At 36.0% G+C, this 12400-nt stretch overlaps 2 protein-coding genes across 4 annotated transcripts in view; one reads left to right on the forward strand and one right to left on the reverse strand.

Annotated features, from left to right (window-relative positions):
• The window catches only part of polr3a (polymerase (RNA) III (DNA directed) polypeptide A), a 31313-nt gene extending 24278 nt beyond the window's left edge, over window positions 1-7035 (reverse strand). For both annotated transcript variants that reach the window (XM_065272806.2, XM_065272805.2), the window contains exons 1-13: window positions 6855-7035; window positions 5831-5966; window positions 5609-5746; window positions 4900-5071; window positions 4325-4479; window positions 3864-4103; window positions 3422-3584; window positions 3151-3287; window positions 1504-1607; window positions 1283-1424; window positions 1063-1203; window positions 909-978; window positions 631-758 (exon numbers count right to left, since the gene is read on the reverse strand). In XM_065272806.2, coding sequence (XP_065128878.2) covers window positions 631-758; window positions 909-978; window positions 1063-1203; window positions 1283-1424; window positions 1504-1607; window positions 3151-3287; window positions 3422-3584; window positions 3864-4103; window positions 4325-4479; window positions 4900-5071; window positions 5609-5746; window positions 5831-5966; window positions 6855-6898 — 1770 coding nt within the window. In that variant the 5' untranslated portion in view covers window positions 6899-7035. The remainder of the gene's footprint in view (window positions 1-630; window positions 759-908; window positions 979-1062; window positions 1204-1282; window positions 1425-1503; window positions 1608-3150; window positions 3288-3421; window positions 3585-3863; window positions 4104-4324; window positions 4480-4899; window positions 5072-5608; window positions 5747-5830; window positions 5967-6854) is intronic.
• A 4685-nt stretch (window positions 7036-11720) lies between these two features.
• Window positions 11721-12400, forward strand: part of LOC135758015 (zinc finger MIZ domain-containing protein 1-like) — a 29694-nt gene continuing 29014 nt past the window's right edge. For both annotated transcript variants that reach the window (XM_065272810.2, XM_065272811.2), the window contains exon 1: window positions 11721-11850. The gene's annotated coding sequence lies outside the window, so the exon portion shown is untranslated. The remainder of the gene's footprint in view (window positions 11851-12400) is intronic.

Below are 12400 nucleotides of genomic sequence, written 5' to 3' on the forward strand. Positions count from 1 at the left end.
ATCTCTATGGGGGGTAGATTTCGACTTCTGCATCTGTGTTAAAAATAACAGTAGCACTTACAGTACAAGGGATTTGTATTTAACAGTCTTTCCAGATAAACGCAGAGTTTTTTTGTGATTGTTGCGGGCAAAAATCCTTGATCTTGTGACACATTTTCTTAAAAAATGTGATGAAATATGCGGGATATTTATGCAATTTTATGCGATGAAATTGCGGGAACTTTCAAAAACGGTGTGAACTTGCAAAAACTGTTTGCAGCTTTTGATTGATGTTCACATCGCATAATTATGTCACTTCCTAACATTCCCATGACAACAGGTGACATGGCTGCGCATGTGTGAAATAAGTGCAACATTTTTCAACTTTTTGCTAGATATATATGACTTTTTGCTATGAAAATGCAGGGATTATGGAATCATGCAAGCCCTGCATATTTTGCGAGCAGAAATCTGCAATTTATGCAGCGAAAGTGGGGTGTATTTAAAAAAAATGCGGCCCCCGCATAAATATGCAGACTTTGGGTGATAATGCATTGAATCATGCGATCGCATAATCGTGTTTTTCTGGAGGGATTGATTTGCTTAAGTGAAGAGAGAGAAACAGAGAGAGGAGACGATCTGAGACGCTACCTTGAGAATAGCAGGACGAGGGAGAGCAATTTTGATTTTTTCATCTTTCCCCACCAGGATGGAGGCGACGATCTGACAGGTTTTGGTTCGGTCAAAGAAGGTGTCTTTAAGTGTGAGCAGATAAGCCCCTGTTACACAAATACAGAAAAAACACACAAGTGAATATCAGCAGATGAACAGCTCCACCTATGGGTGAAGAACATGAAGACCTAAGCATTTCAAATAATTCAATCACAATATTTAATCTGATTGGCTCGCAGTGATCACATGGCACTCACCCGTCAGGAAGTCTTGAATGGCCGCAATCAGAGGTTCACCGTTTCTCGGGGTCACCAGATTGGCCTTTGTCTATATAACAGATACAGATCAACCTCAGTACAGCATCTCAATGAATACCTCAGACGCGTACAGATATTAAAACATCTTTCTCACCCCCATGAGCACGAGCGCTTCTGCTTTAGCCTCTTCGGTCTGTGGCAGGTGAAGGTTCATCTCATCTCCATCAAAGTCGGCATTATAAGGCGTGCATACGCATTCGTTAAATCTGAACGTCCGGTGAGGTTTCACACGAGCCTGGAGAAAATACAAAGGTAAATGGCATGTTTCACGTGACATGTGTGTGAATGATGTGATATACAGTAAAGCGACTCACGATATGAGCCATGATACTGAGCTTGTGCAGAGACGGCTGCCGGTTAAACAGGACAATATCTCCATCGATCATGTGTCTCTCAACCACGTCACCGTATTTCAGCTCCTGTGCCATCTTCTCTCTGTTACCGTACTTTAAAAACCTGCAACCAGACACAACATTTAGACAAATGAAGAAACGTTAAATCATTATTTTTCAGAAATAAGAGAGAGGGATTTGACCTCTTCATCTGCATGTGTCTCTGCTGGATGAAATTTGCTCCTGGATGAACATCAGGCCCATTGCGGACGAGTTTTCTCATTAACTCAATGTTGGCTTTATTCACCTAAAACACACACAGGGCAGATGACACTTATTAAATTAAATTAAGTGCTGCACTAACTAGTTTTACCACTACACAATGGAGCTGTCTTGACTAGTTCAAGGGCTGCACAATTCTGGAAAAAACAAGAATCAAACTTTTTTTGTTTTAAATGAAGATCACGATTCTTCCACAATTCTGAATGCCAACTAAACAAAACTACATCATTTACTAGAGGTTCTGACAAAAACGAATTGCAGCAATCTCTTTAATAATGTTTAATTAGTTTAAATTATATTATAAATCTGAAAGATTCAATAACTCACTGATAAATAAATGTTGTTTTTTTAATGCACGTTATAAATGATGAATAATGATATAAGATTCATAAGGATTTCTTACTAGTAGTTTTTATTTACTTTTCATTTTCCTTAAAACAAAGCAATAGTAAAATAAGCATTTTAAAGCGTATTTAAAAATAAAGCGTATTTGCAGTGTACAGAGAGACAGACGCGACACACGGCAAGCATGAACACATCCGTGAAAGCAAAACACAATGAACGCAAGCTTCAGCCGCGCTTTAAACGCATCTTTTAAATGAGGTTGCAATGACAATAAAAATTGTCATTGCAACCTATTTGTTTAAAGGAGACATTTCACAAGATTTTTTTTAAGATGTCAACAAATCTCTGGTGTCCCCAGAGTACACATGTGAAGTTTTAACTCAAAATACTATATAAATAATTTATTATAGCACTATATAATTTAAATGCAAACACTGATCACCATAATGGTGGTTTGTTAAATTTTGCTGTCAATTATTTTCTCTCTTTCTCTCTCTCTGCACTAAATGTCAGTGCCGTGATTGGATAGTGCACATTAGGGGGCAGTATTATGATAATAAGATCCCCTTCTGACATCACAAGGGGAGAGAAATTTAAATTCCCTATTTTTTCACATGCTTGCAGAGAATGGTTTACCAAAACTAAGTTATTGGGTTGATCTTTTTCACATTTTCTAGGTTGATAGAAGCACTGGAGACCAAATTATAGCACTTAAACATGAATGTTTTTTCCTGATTTTCATGATATGTCCCCTTTAAAAATCCCCTTTTACAAGATGACGGCTCTCTCTGACTCATGCACATTTCAAAGGTCCGGTTTCATTTCTGTCTAAGGTTTAATAGACAAACAAATCGTTTTAATTTAGGAATTGTGTAGGTTAGGGATAGTGATTTTTTTCTCTATTAATCGTGCAGGCCTAACTAGTTTTGGAATTTAGTGGCATTCAGTTTAGTGGCGGCATGATATAATTTTCATTAAGTATCTAATGCAGAACCAAATACAAAGTAAAGCTAAGAAAGTTACAACATGGCTTCATTACTAGCTAAATTAAAACAAATTTATCACAAACAATCACGCAGCCAAATATATTTAGAATTGGATCATTGTTTATCAAGAAGAGAGCTTTGTATTCCCAAGTTGTGCTAAACACTGTGACTGTTTAAATCAACAAGTATGAATAATAAATGGGTTTATATACAACACATTTCTTCTGTGACTCTGACCTTCTCTGGGTAGGTCAGGATTTTGGCAACATGCACCGGTACGGCGACCTCATCGATTCTCAGGTTGGGGTCGGGAGAGATGACCGTTCTGCCTGAAAAATCCACACGCTTTCCAGACAGGTTCCCACGAAATCTCCCTTAAAACCAACAAAACAAGCCAAGTTACCTTCGACCAGTATGAATGTATGCAGCCACGGCCCAAAATAGTCTGAAGAGACTCATGGGAAATCTGTCAGTTCAGATCAGCCCCCGAGCTGTCTGCAGGCCGTACCCTGTTTTCCCTTGAGTCTCTGCACAAAGCCGCGGGTCCATTTTTTTGGTGCCATGTTGAGCGGGATGCCCGACAGCTCGCTGTTGATGTAAAGGGCACACTGAAGCTGCAAGAAGTCCCAATCCTCCATGATCATCTGCGTTTTAGCTCCAGACATACGATGCTACAGAAAGACAAACACATCTCATTTGCAATCTCATTGATATTCAATCTCAATAACTGAATGAAACAGACCTTCAAATAGATGGAAAATATTGCACTTTTTATCTAAAGTCAACTTTCTGCCTGTTTAATAAGCGGGCTATAAATTTTGCTTACTGCCTATGAATCTTTGAATGACTTTGGTAAAAAAAACTATATTTACATATACGTAACGATAATGCGTTTCTGACCCAGCAAGTTCTCCTAAAAAAACTGTCAGGGAAAGACGGATTCTGCACACCTTCTTGATGACATCATTGAGGAAGATGATTTCCGTCAGTTTCATGGTCAGATCGTCCTCATTGGTTCCTGATTTAAGGTCACTGACGACGGAGGGCCGGATACAGAGGGGCGGGACTAGAAGACGTGTCAGAATGAGGTCAGCAGGTTTGCCCGATTCAGGATTCATCAGGAGAAGAGGAACATCCTCGTTCGGAATCCTCCGGAAAAGATTTAGCACGATCAGAGGATTGAGGTTTTCCTGAAAGAAGAAGATATATACAATCCTTCACATGAGATTCAGATGAAATATCAAAACATTTATATAAAACATAATGTCTGTGTTATATCCAGGAATATACAGCTCAGTGTTACAGTAAGTTTTATAATCGTATGAATAAATCTTCAGCGTGTAACTCATCTCTCCTGTTTGTGATAAAGTCATGAATGATCCTTAAATCATGTGGGTTGTTATTTATGTACCTGTGCTCTGGTCAACAGCGACTCCACCTCTTTATTGTGTTCAATGGCGACGTCGAACGACTGGAGAAAATCAGACACAATCGGATCGATCACCTTCTTTGTGGTTTTATACTTTTCATGAATGATCTTCAGTAAACCACATTTCTTCACAGGGCCTTTAAAGAGACATCAGAATAAACAAAACGCACAAAAAAGCTCAGTCATTACTTTTTTTCCGTATGAATCTGTGTCTGTCTTTAACCTCTTCATCATTCAGTCGATTCACTGAGATCATTTATAAAATAGCTCAAATTCTTTTTAACTACTTTGTGGTGCTTTAATCCATCTTTGATCTTAGATCTTCAGTATGTGGACTGAAGAACGGTCAGGATATTCATCCAAACAACCAAGTCAGTCAGTTATACAGGTTTGGTTAAAAATTAAAGCCAGAAATTTAACATGCATGCCTGGTTAGGTTTTGTTTTGAAGTAAAAAGTCTCATTAACCAAATCATCTGTAATATGTCATCATATAATGTGTGAAATAATAAACGCAACAGATGATTTGTGTCTCATTCATCTGTCTGTGGCCTTTACCGTTAAATGCGTTACAGTAAAAGCATGTTGTTTTCTTCCTGCATTTGTCTGAGATTTTCTTCTTTAGACCGCGCTTCTGCAGGTAAACCAGACCAGGTTTTCGCAAATAATCCAGAAACTGAAGTTTTTCCTCTTTAGACAGAAGGATGTGTGAACACGTCTTACAAATCATCTGAAAAACATCACCATATGACACATTACAGGATAATATTTACATCTGTCAAGCTTTAGCATTTAAAGAGGACATTTCACAAGACTTTTTTAGATGTAAAATAAATCTTTGAGTACATATGTGAAGTTTTAGCTAAAAATATCATAGAGATAATTTATTATAGCATGTTAAAATTTGCAGTTTTTGGGTGTGTCCTTTAAAATGCAAATGAGCTGATCTCTTCATTAATAGCACTGTCGTGGTTGGCTAGTGCAGATTAAGGGGCGGTATTATTATATTATTATCCTCTTCTGACAACACAAGGGAATCCAAATTTCAATGATCTATTTTTTCACATGCTTGCAGAGAATGGTTTACCAAAACTAAGTTACTGGGTTTATCTTTTTCACATTTTCTAGGTTGATAGAAGCACTGGGGACCCAATTACAACACTTAAACATGGTAAAAGTTAGATTTACATGATATTTCTTCTGTAAATATGATATAAATTAAAAAAACTAAGTAGACTGTATTTAGGTGGAAAGACTCAATACTTGCCTGCAAAATTCCTATGATGGCTTTGAAGTATCCGATGTGAAAACATGGCAGTTCCAGATCCAGATATCCGTAGTGACCCAAACAGTCGGCCAAATTCTTCCCACAGGTTTCACAGGGTCGGTCCTTCTCACTGGTACCCTGAACAGAGAAGAGACTTATATCAACCCTCTTTATCTCATGAGACACTCATGATTCAGTGCTCTGTGTGTGCTGATGTTTTACCATACGGTGGTCCAGGACTCCATATGAAAGCGGGGTGTGGCTCGTGTCCTGACTGTAGAGATTCTTACTGACCACCTGAATATGAGCCTGCTGTCGCATCTGCTCTGATGACTTTATACCAAAGCAGATGTGACTTCTGATAAAGCAGAAAAAAACTATCAGTAAAGCTTTCACATGGACGACTACTGATTTAAGGTTTTGGGCTAAAATCAATTGCATTTTATGTAAAGCTCACTTCTTAACAAAATTTTATTAGTGTCAACAACTATTTAGTGTCTTTCTTTTGCTGAACACAAAGAAAGATATTTGATAAATGTAAATAACCAAGCAGATCTGGGTCACCATTTACTTTTGCCCCCAGATATGCACATTTAAGAATGAAGACATTTATACAGGTTTGAAACAACTTGATGGTGAGTAAATTAGGGATATGCACGAATAGTCAAATTAATATTCAATCTGCAATAATAATTTGAATAGAAAACATGCTATTTAAATGTTTGTTTATAATAATATTATATTAAATGTTTATGTGAGTAAATGTTTTTGGGGTGAACTATCCCTTTAAGCTTTGTAACCAAATAAAATTACTTGTATTGTGTATGCATAACACCAAGCAATACAATTTTCATAAAGACAGACAGAAAATAAAAGTCACAGACACAAAAATAAACAAATATACAGACGAACAGACAGACAGATTAGAGACACAGGCACACACAAGGCAGACAGACAGACAGACAGACAGACAGACAGACAGACAGACTGAGAAAAAGACATAGATAAACAAGCATAGAGAGACAGACATTATTCAGTTCTTCTTTGCACCTTCATAGATCAGTGAATTGCACAGACACGTGTAGAGTTTGATATTTATCAGAGGAGCAGCAATATAAACACATGATCATGTCACATTAAACGAACATTTGACATACAATAACATAACACACATACTAATGAACACTCGAGCGTGTGGTGTGTGCTGATGAAACATGTTTATCATAGATGTAAATCACACACTTACATTTTTTTGGCCACATCCGTCTCTCTGAACTGATCCTTAACCATGACTGCCGCGGGTACACACACTTAATGTGTACATACACTCATAAACATATATGCACTGATGTTTGTGAGTGTTATAAACTGCAGAGTTTATGATGTTTGATCCATCAGGCACATGCAGTTCAGTGACGTCAGCGGGTATGCGTCTCTCGTGAAGAGCGCGCGGCGTCACAGCCTGTCACAGCGACACCTAACGCCGCGGAGCGCACTGAAGAGTCAACAATGCAGCCTGGTAATTTTTTTATAACTACATTAATATCTAAAATCAATATTAGAAATTCCGTCAGCATTATTATCAAAACAATGTAAAACAAACGTAACAGATAGAGCTCAAATTTGTGTCAATTTTCGCAGGATGTTTCTCAAATAGAAGTCTGCATCCTCCAGAGGTCGCATATGCAGGCTACATACGTCATCCAGCCTGGTTTATTTCAGTTAAATGAGTTTTATATTCGCAAGTCATGAGCATATTACAACATTTTATGATTAACTAAAAACAATAGTCAATTTAATAATAGCCAATATTCTGAAATTAGTCAGTCTTTCTTGATGACGTATGCGACCTCTGGAGGATGCTGCCCTCAGTTTGAGAAACGGCCAGCGAGAGAGGTAACAGTCAGTGTGATTAAAGACCGCACGTCCTTAGTGAATGTGAATCATGATCGTTATTTCCAGTGAGACTAGAAGAGAAATGTCAAAGTTTATGTTTATTAACTCGATTACATAAGCTACTTTTGTTGTACTCCAGTAACCCCTGCAGTCTGCCACGAGATGGCGCTGTTGATTGTAGTACTACATTTCCCCTGATGTCATATGACACCTGAATCCTCATAATGTGCGTTTATCTAATATCATACGATGAATTATAAACTGTAAATCGCACAGTAAGGCAGTTAACCTTTGCAGATGATATATGTGTGTGATATCTGTTTATCTTATAAATGCACACAAAAAGTGTTTGACATCTAATGTTTGTCAGCTGATATCATTGGGATGTAACCCATAAGTCAGTAATGGATGCTCGGAGTTCAAGTAGAGGTCAGAGTAATATGAAAGGCAATGTGTGTTCAAGACCATGATGCTTTCATCGCTCAGCTTTGAGGCTCTGTCTGTGCAGACCATCTGTGTCTATCATCACAAAAAATCTAACAGCTCATTTGAGGAAGAATAATTTATGACACTCAGAACAGAAGTCAAATTACTGTAATCAATTTAACAAAAAAGTAGCAAATCATGAATACAAAACAAGATTTGCCCATGCAAATCTCCTCATCCATACTGTATTTATGGCTACTTGTTATCAGGTTGTTGTTTTAAGTGGTTGCTGGGCGGTTCCGTACTGGCAACCACTAAATCCAAATGAACTCTCAATCTGATGTCTGGATATTATTCTGGTCCCTGTGATTTGCATATGAAATTATACTCTTTCCTGGTCTGTTGAAGTTGATACCGTAGTACTAAAACATAATCTGATGTTGTTCTTGCCCCATAGGCAAGGTATCTATTTTAAAATATACAAAAAAATATATTTACTGAAATATATTATGGAATATGTCTACAAGAATATATATTTTCAAATTTATTTTCCATTTTGAAATATATTTTTAAAGTAAATACATTTTAAGTAATTAAAAATATATATTTAGCCTTCCATATATTTCAATCTAAAGAAATATATTCACGTCACATTGGAAGAAAAACTTTTTTATGTTACGAACCTGTAAACATACAGTTTTAAAAAGGTTTAAATTAAATATATTTTAAACTTCAAAAGTATACTTTATAAAATTAACTTGTATTTAGCATATATTTAAAATTTATTTTGGCAAAAAATATTTTTTTTCCATAAAGGATGTAAAATTAGAAATGTATTTGCGTGCCCTTGAAATACATTTTTACAAATTCAAAAATATATTCAATTGAGCATTTTACAAAATGTATTCAGCATATATTTAAAATATATTTTTTGGCCAGAGAAATGTATTTTTTGTAGGGCTGGGCATAGATTAATCTAGATTAATCTCATACAAAATAAAATAATTTTTTTTGCATAATATATGAGTTTGTACTGTGTGTAAATATTATGTATATTTATACACACACACATACATATATATAGATTTAATATATATATAAAATATAGAATTTAAAAAAATATATAAATAAATGTATATACACATGTAAATGTTTCTTAAATACATACATGAATGCGTGTGTATTTATATCTACATAATAATTACACACAGCACAAACGCATATGCAAAAAATTACTTTTATTTTGTATGAGATAATCGTGATAATCTCTGCCCAGCCCTAATTTTTTGCCATATGATATAGCTCAAATGGCAGAGCATTACTTTTGAGTAATGCAAAGGTCATGGGTTCGCTTCCTAGTGAACATGCATACTTATAAAACATATACTATAGATTGAATGCACTTTAAATCGCTTTGGAAAAGAGTCTGTCAAATAATATAAATGTGTAATGTACCTGTTTAGAAGACATCAATACTTGTGCTGTATGGTAGTTGTGTGTTTGCTGTGTTGAGGTGTGTATGTCTCTGACTGCAAGACATCAGTCCTCTCGAGCAGATCTGGGTCAGTGTGTGAAGAGTCAGTGATATATGTTAGCATTAAAGCTTAAGTTATGTGTGTTAATCTGTACATGCGCTACTTTGAACTGTTGTGCTGACTGTGGCTGACATGCTTTAGCAGATTTACAGGGAGATATTAACTGTACTGTGTTTGTTGAATAACTGTTGGGTTTATGGTGAAGAGCCACAGTTTGATGTGATGTCTCCAGCCAATCAGAGCCCAAGACACATCTGTCAGAGGAAAACATTTGTTTCTGTTTCCTGTGGTGTTTGGCAGTTTATAGCTCTGAAAGCTCAATGCACCTGCATGGAGGATCTCAGTGTGATAATATTCATAAACACTTTTACGCAAGCAGTCCCTTAGATCACAGCACTGCAGACTATAAATAGACGTCAAAGAGGAAAACTAACCATGTATTTGCTTGCTATCTGCTTGACTGCGTGTGAAAGATCTACTTTGACTGGGGCTTCAGATCGTAGGATTAAATGGTTAAACACACTAAAGAGCACACACTTTAGATAAAACAAAGAGATTTAAGGGTAAAGTGTGTCATTTTACAAGTGGTTAAATTGTTTATTTGAAATAACAACGAGATAGACTGTGAGTGTGGACAAGCAGAGGAAAATCTCTCAGTGTCACGTTGTACAGAGCTGATAGCTTGTGTTCATTTACATATGTGAAGATTGCAGAAAGGCTGCCTGCGCAGATAAGTAGATATGGGCAGAAATCAATGCAGACGGTGACCTTTAACACAACTTATGACCCTTATTGTTCAGTCACACACACACACAAAAACACACACAGTGATTAGAGAGCATGCACATCTAATAGGATCTAATTTCAGAACAAATATTTATTTAGCTTTATATATATATAGTGAAGTCCAAATGTCCAAAACGTTTTTATAACAACCCTTTATAAAGTTTTATTATATTTAAACCTTGAAAAAGTACATATTTATAATTTAATATATTATCTACTCTGCTTTTTGGTTTGCTTTTCAAGTAAGTGAATTTATAACATTAGCAGAATACAAATACTACGACATTGTAAAAATCTTTTATAATAAAACATAATAATAATAATAATAATTATATGTTATATAAATGTATACCATTATATGTAGCCTATTATATTTTAATACATCTATAATTTAATGCATTTACAATATTTTAAACACTATTAAATACACTTACAGATTTTAAATAAGCTGCAGATATTATGATGGATATGATCTTGCCGTGCGTGCGTGTGTGTGTGGGCGTGCGTGCGTGCGGGTGTGCGCGTGTGTGTGCTCCTCTGTGACGTCAGCGCTCAATGTGTCTGCTGCGGGTCTCAAACATTTCTTTCTTTGTTACTCTGAGCTTTGGACTGGAGATCGGTAAAACGCAAAACACGGAACCGGATCAAAGGCCAAATCTGACTTTACTGAAAGCAAGTTTATAATCTTTACTGCAGAAGGTCATATTATGTTTTAGTATACTATTACTTTTCGTTTAAATCAAATTAATTATCAAAGGATCCCAGAAAGTAAAAGCTGACGCTTATTTTCAGCATTTGGCATATATCCTATTTAAAATAAATTTATAAATTATTTAATTTTATAGGGTAATTGTAAAGTTTTACTTAGCATTAACTAACAATGAGCGATACATTTTATTAGCATGCATTAATTTTAATGCTAGTTAATGCCAATACACTTGTTAATGTTAGTTCATTGTGTAATAACAAATGGTAACATGAATGGATCAGTAAATGCTGAAATTATGCTTAATTATTGCTTTCTTTAATTATTACTTACTTTTTTAAATAAATAAATGCTGCAGAAGTATTGTTTGTTGTTAGTTCACGTTAGCTAAGCTTTTCTTGTTTATTAGCCTATATATAAATACAATTTTTTTATCAAATGTCTTAAAATAACCACCAGAGCAATGTTTGTGGTAACCGTGATATAAGCGGAATAATTGAATCCGGTCCTTGAATTATTCGAAAGGCACCCAATGTGCATTATTTGTGAATAATTCAACGGCCCGGAGTCAATTATTCCTTACTTATATATATTTATTTTTTATATTTTTATATTCTTGTTTTTTTTTTACAAATATAAATGCAATTTCTTTTTTTTGTTCAATTTTACCCAGATGTAGTTTTGACGGCATCCAGATCCATTATAGCAAATGAATCCATGTCGTGTTTTGCGCGTGTTTTCCGTGTGTCTGTGGAAATAGAAAGAGCTTGATGTAATGTGACACTGTAAGTCTGATCTGCTGCTGGTCTCGCACATCTACACCAGAGAACGAACAGAAGATACTTTACACAACACATCGGATATTATCAGTCATCCTCCAGCACGATTCATCGGTAAGAGACTTTCTGTGCGCGCGACCGCGTCGCGCTCTGGCGGGATGGGTTTGATCGGGGTTCGAGTCCCAACAATAGAGCCACTTTAATGAAAGAGTTCATCTCCATCCTGCAGGATCAGACCGGCCATCTGATCCCGGTGCTCTGCCGGATTTAAGCCGGATCGCCAACATGATTTATTCGTTCGTTTTTTTGGGGTAATTCGGGTGTTTTACGCACAAATGCGCGCATTTCATTCATAAAGTAGCACACATTACATCTGCATTCGATCCGAGTGTCTGTGGATTTATTGTGGTTTTGGTCACTTTGTATTGCAATGCGTAACGTGCGCCTCATATGTCGGCTGTTATAGTGTGGGACTACTTACATTTACGCATTATTAATAATGTTGTGATAAAGAAACATTTGCTATTTTACTAATAAAGTTAATCATTCAAATATCATGGACACTAATATAAATGGTTGCCTCTGTAAAATAGTGTTAGGGTTTTTGAATTATTAAGCATGAAAGTTTAAGGTCATGCATGTTTATTGTGTGTTTAAACGTGTG

Source organism: Paramisgurnus dabryanus, chromosome 1 (assembly GCF_030506205.2).
Source record: "Paramisgurnus dabryanus chromosome 1, PD_genome_1.1, whole genome shotgun sequence".
Lineage (NCBI taxonomy): Eukaryota > Metazoa > Chordata > Actinopteri > Cypriniformes > Cobitidae > Paramisgurnus > Paramisgurnus dabryanus.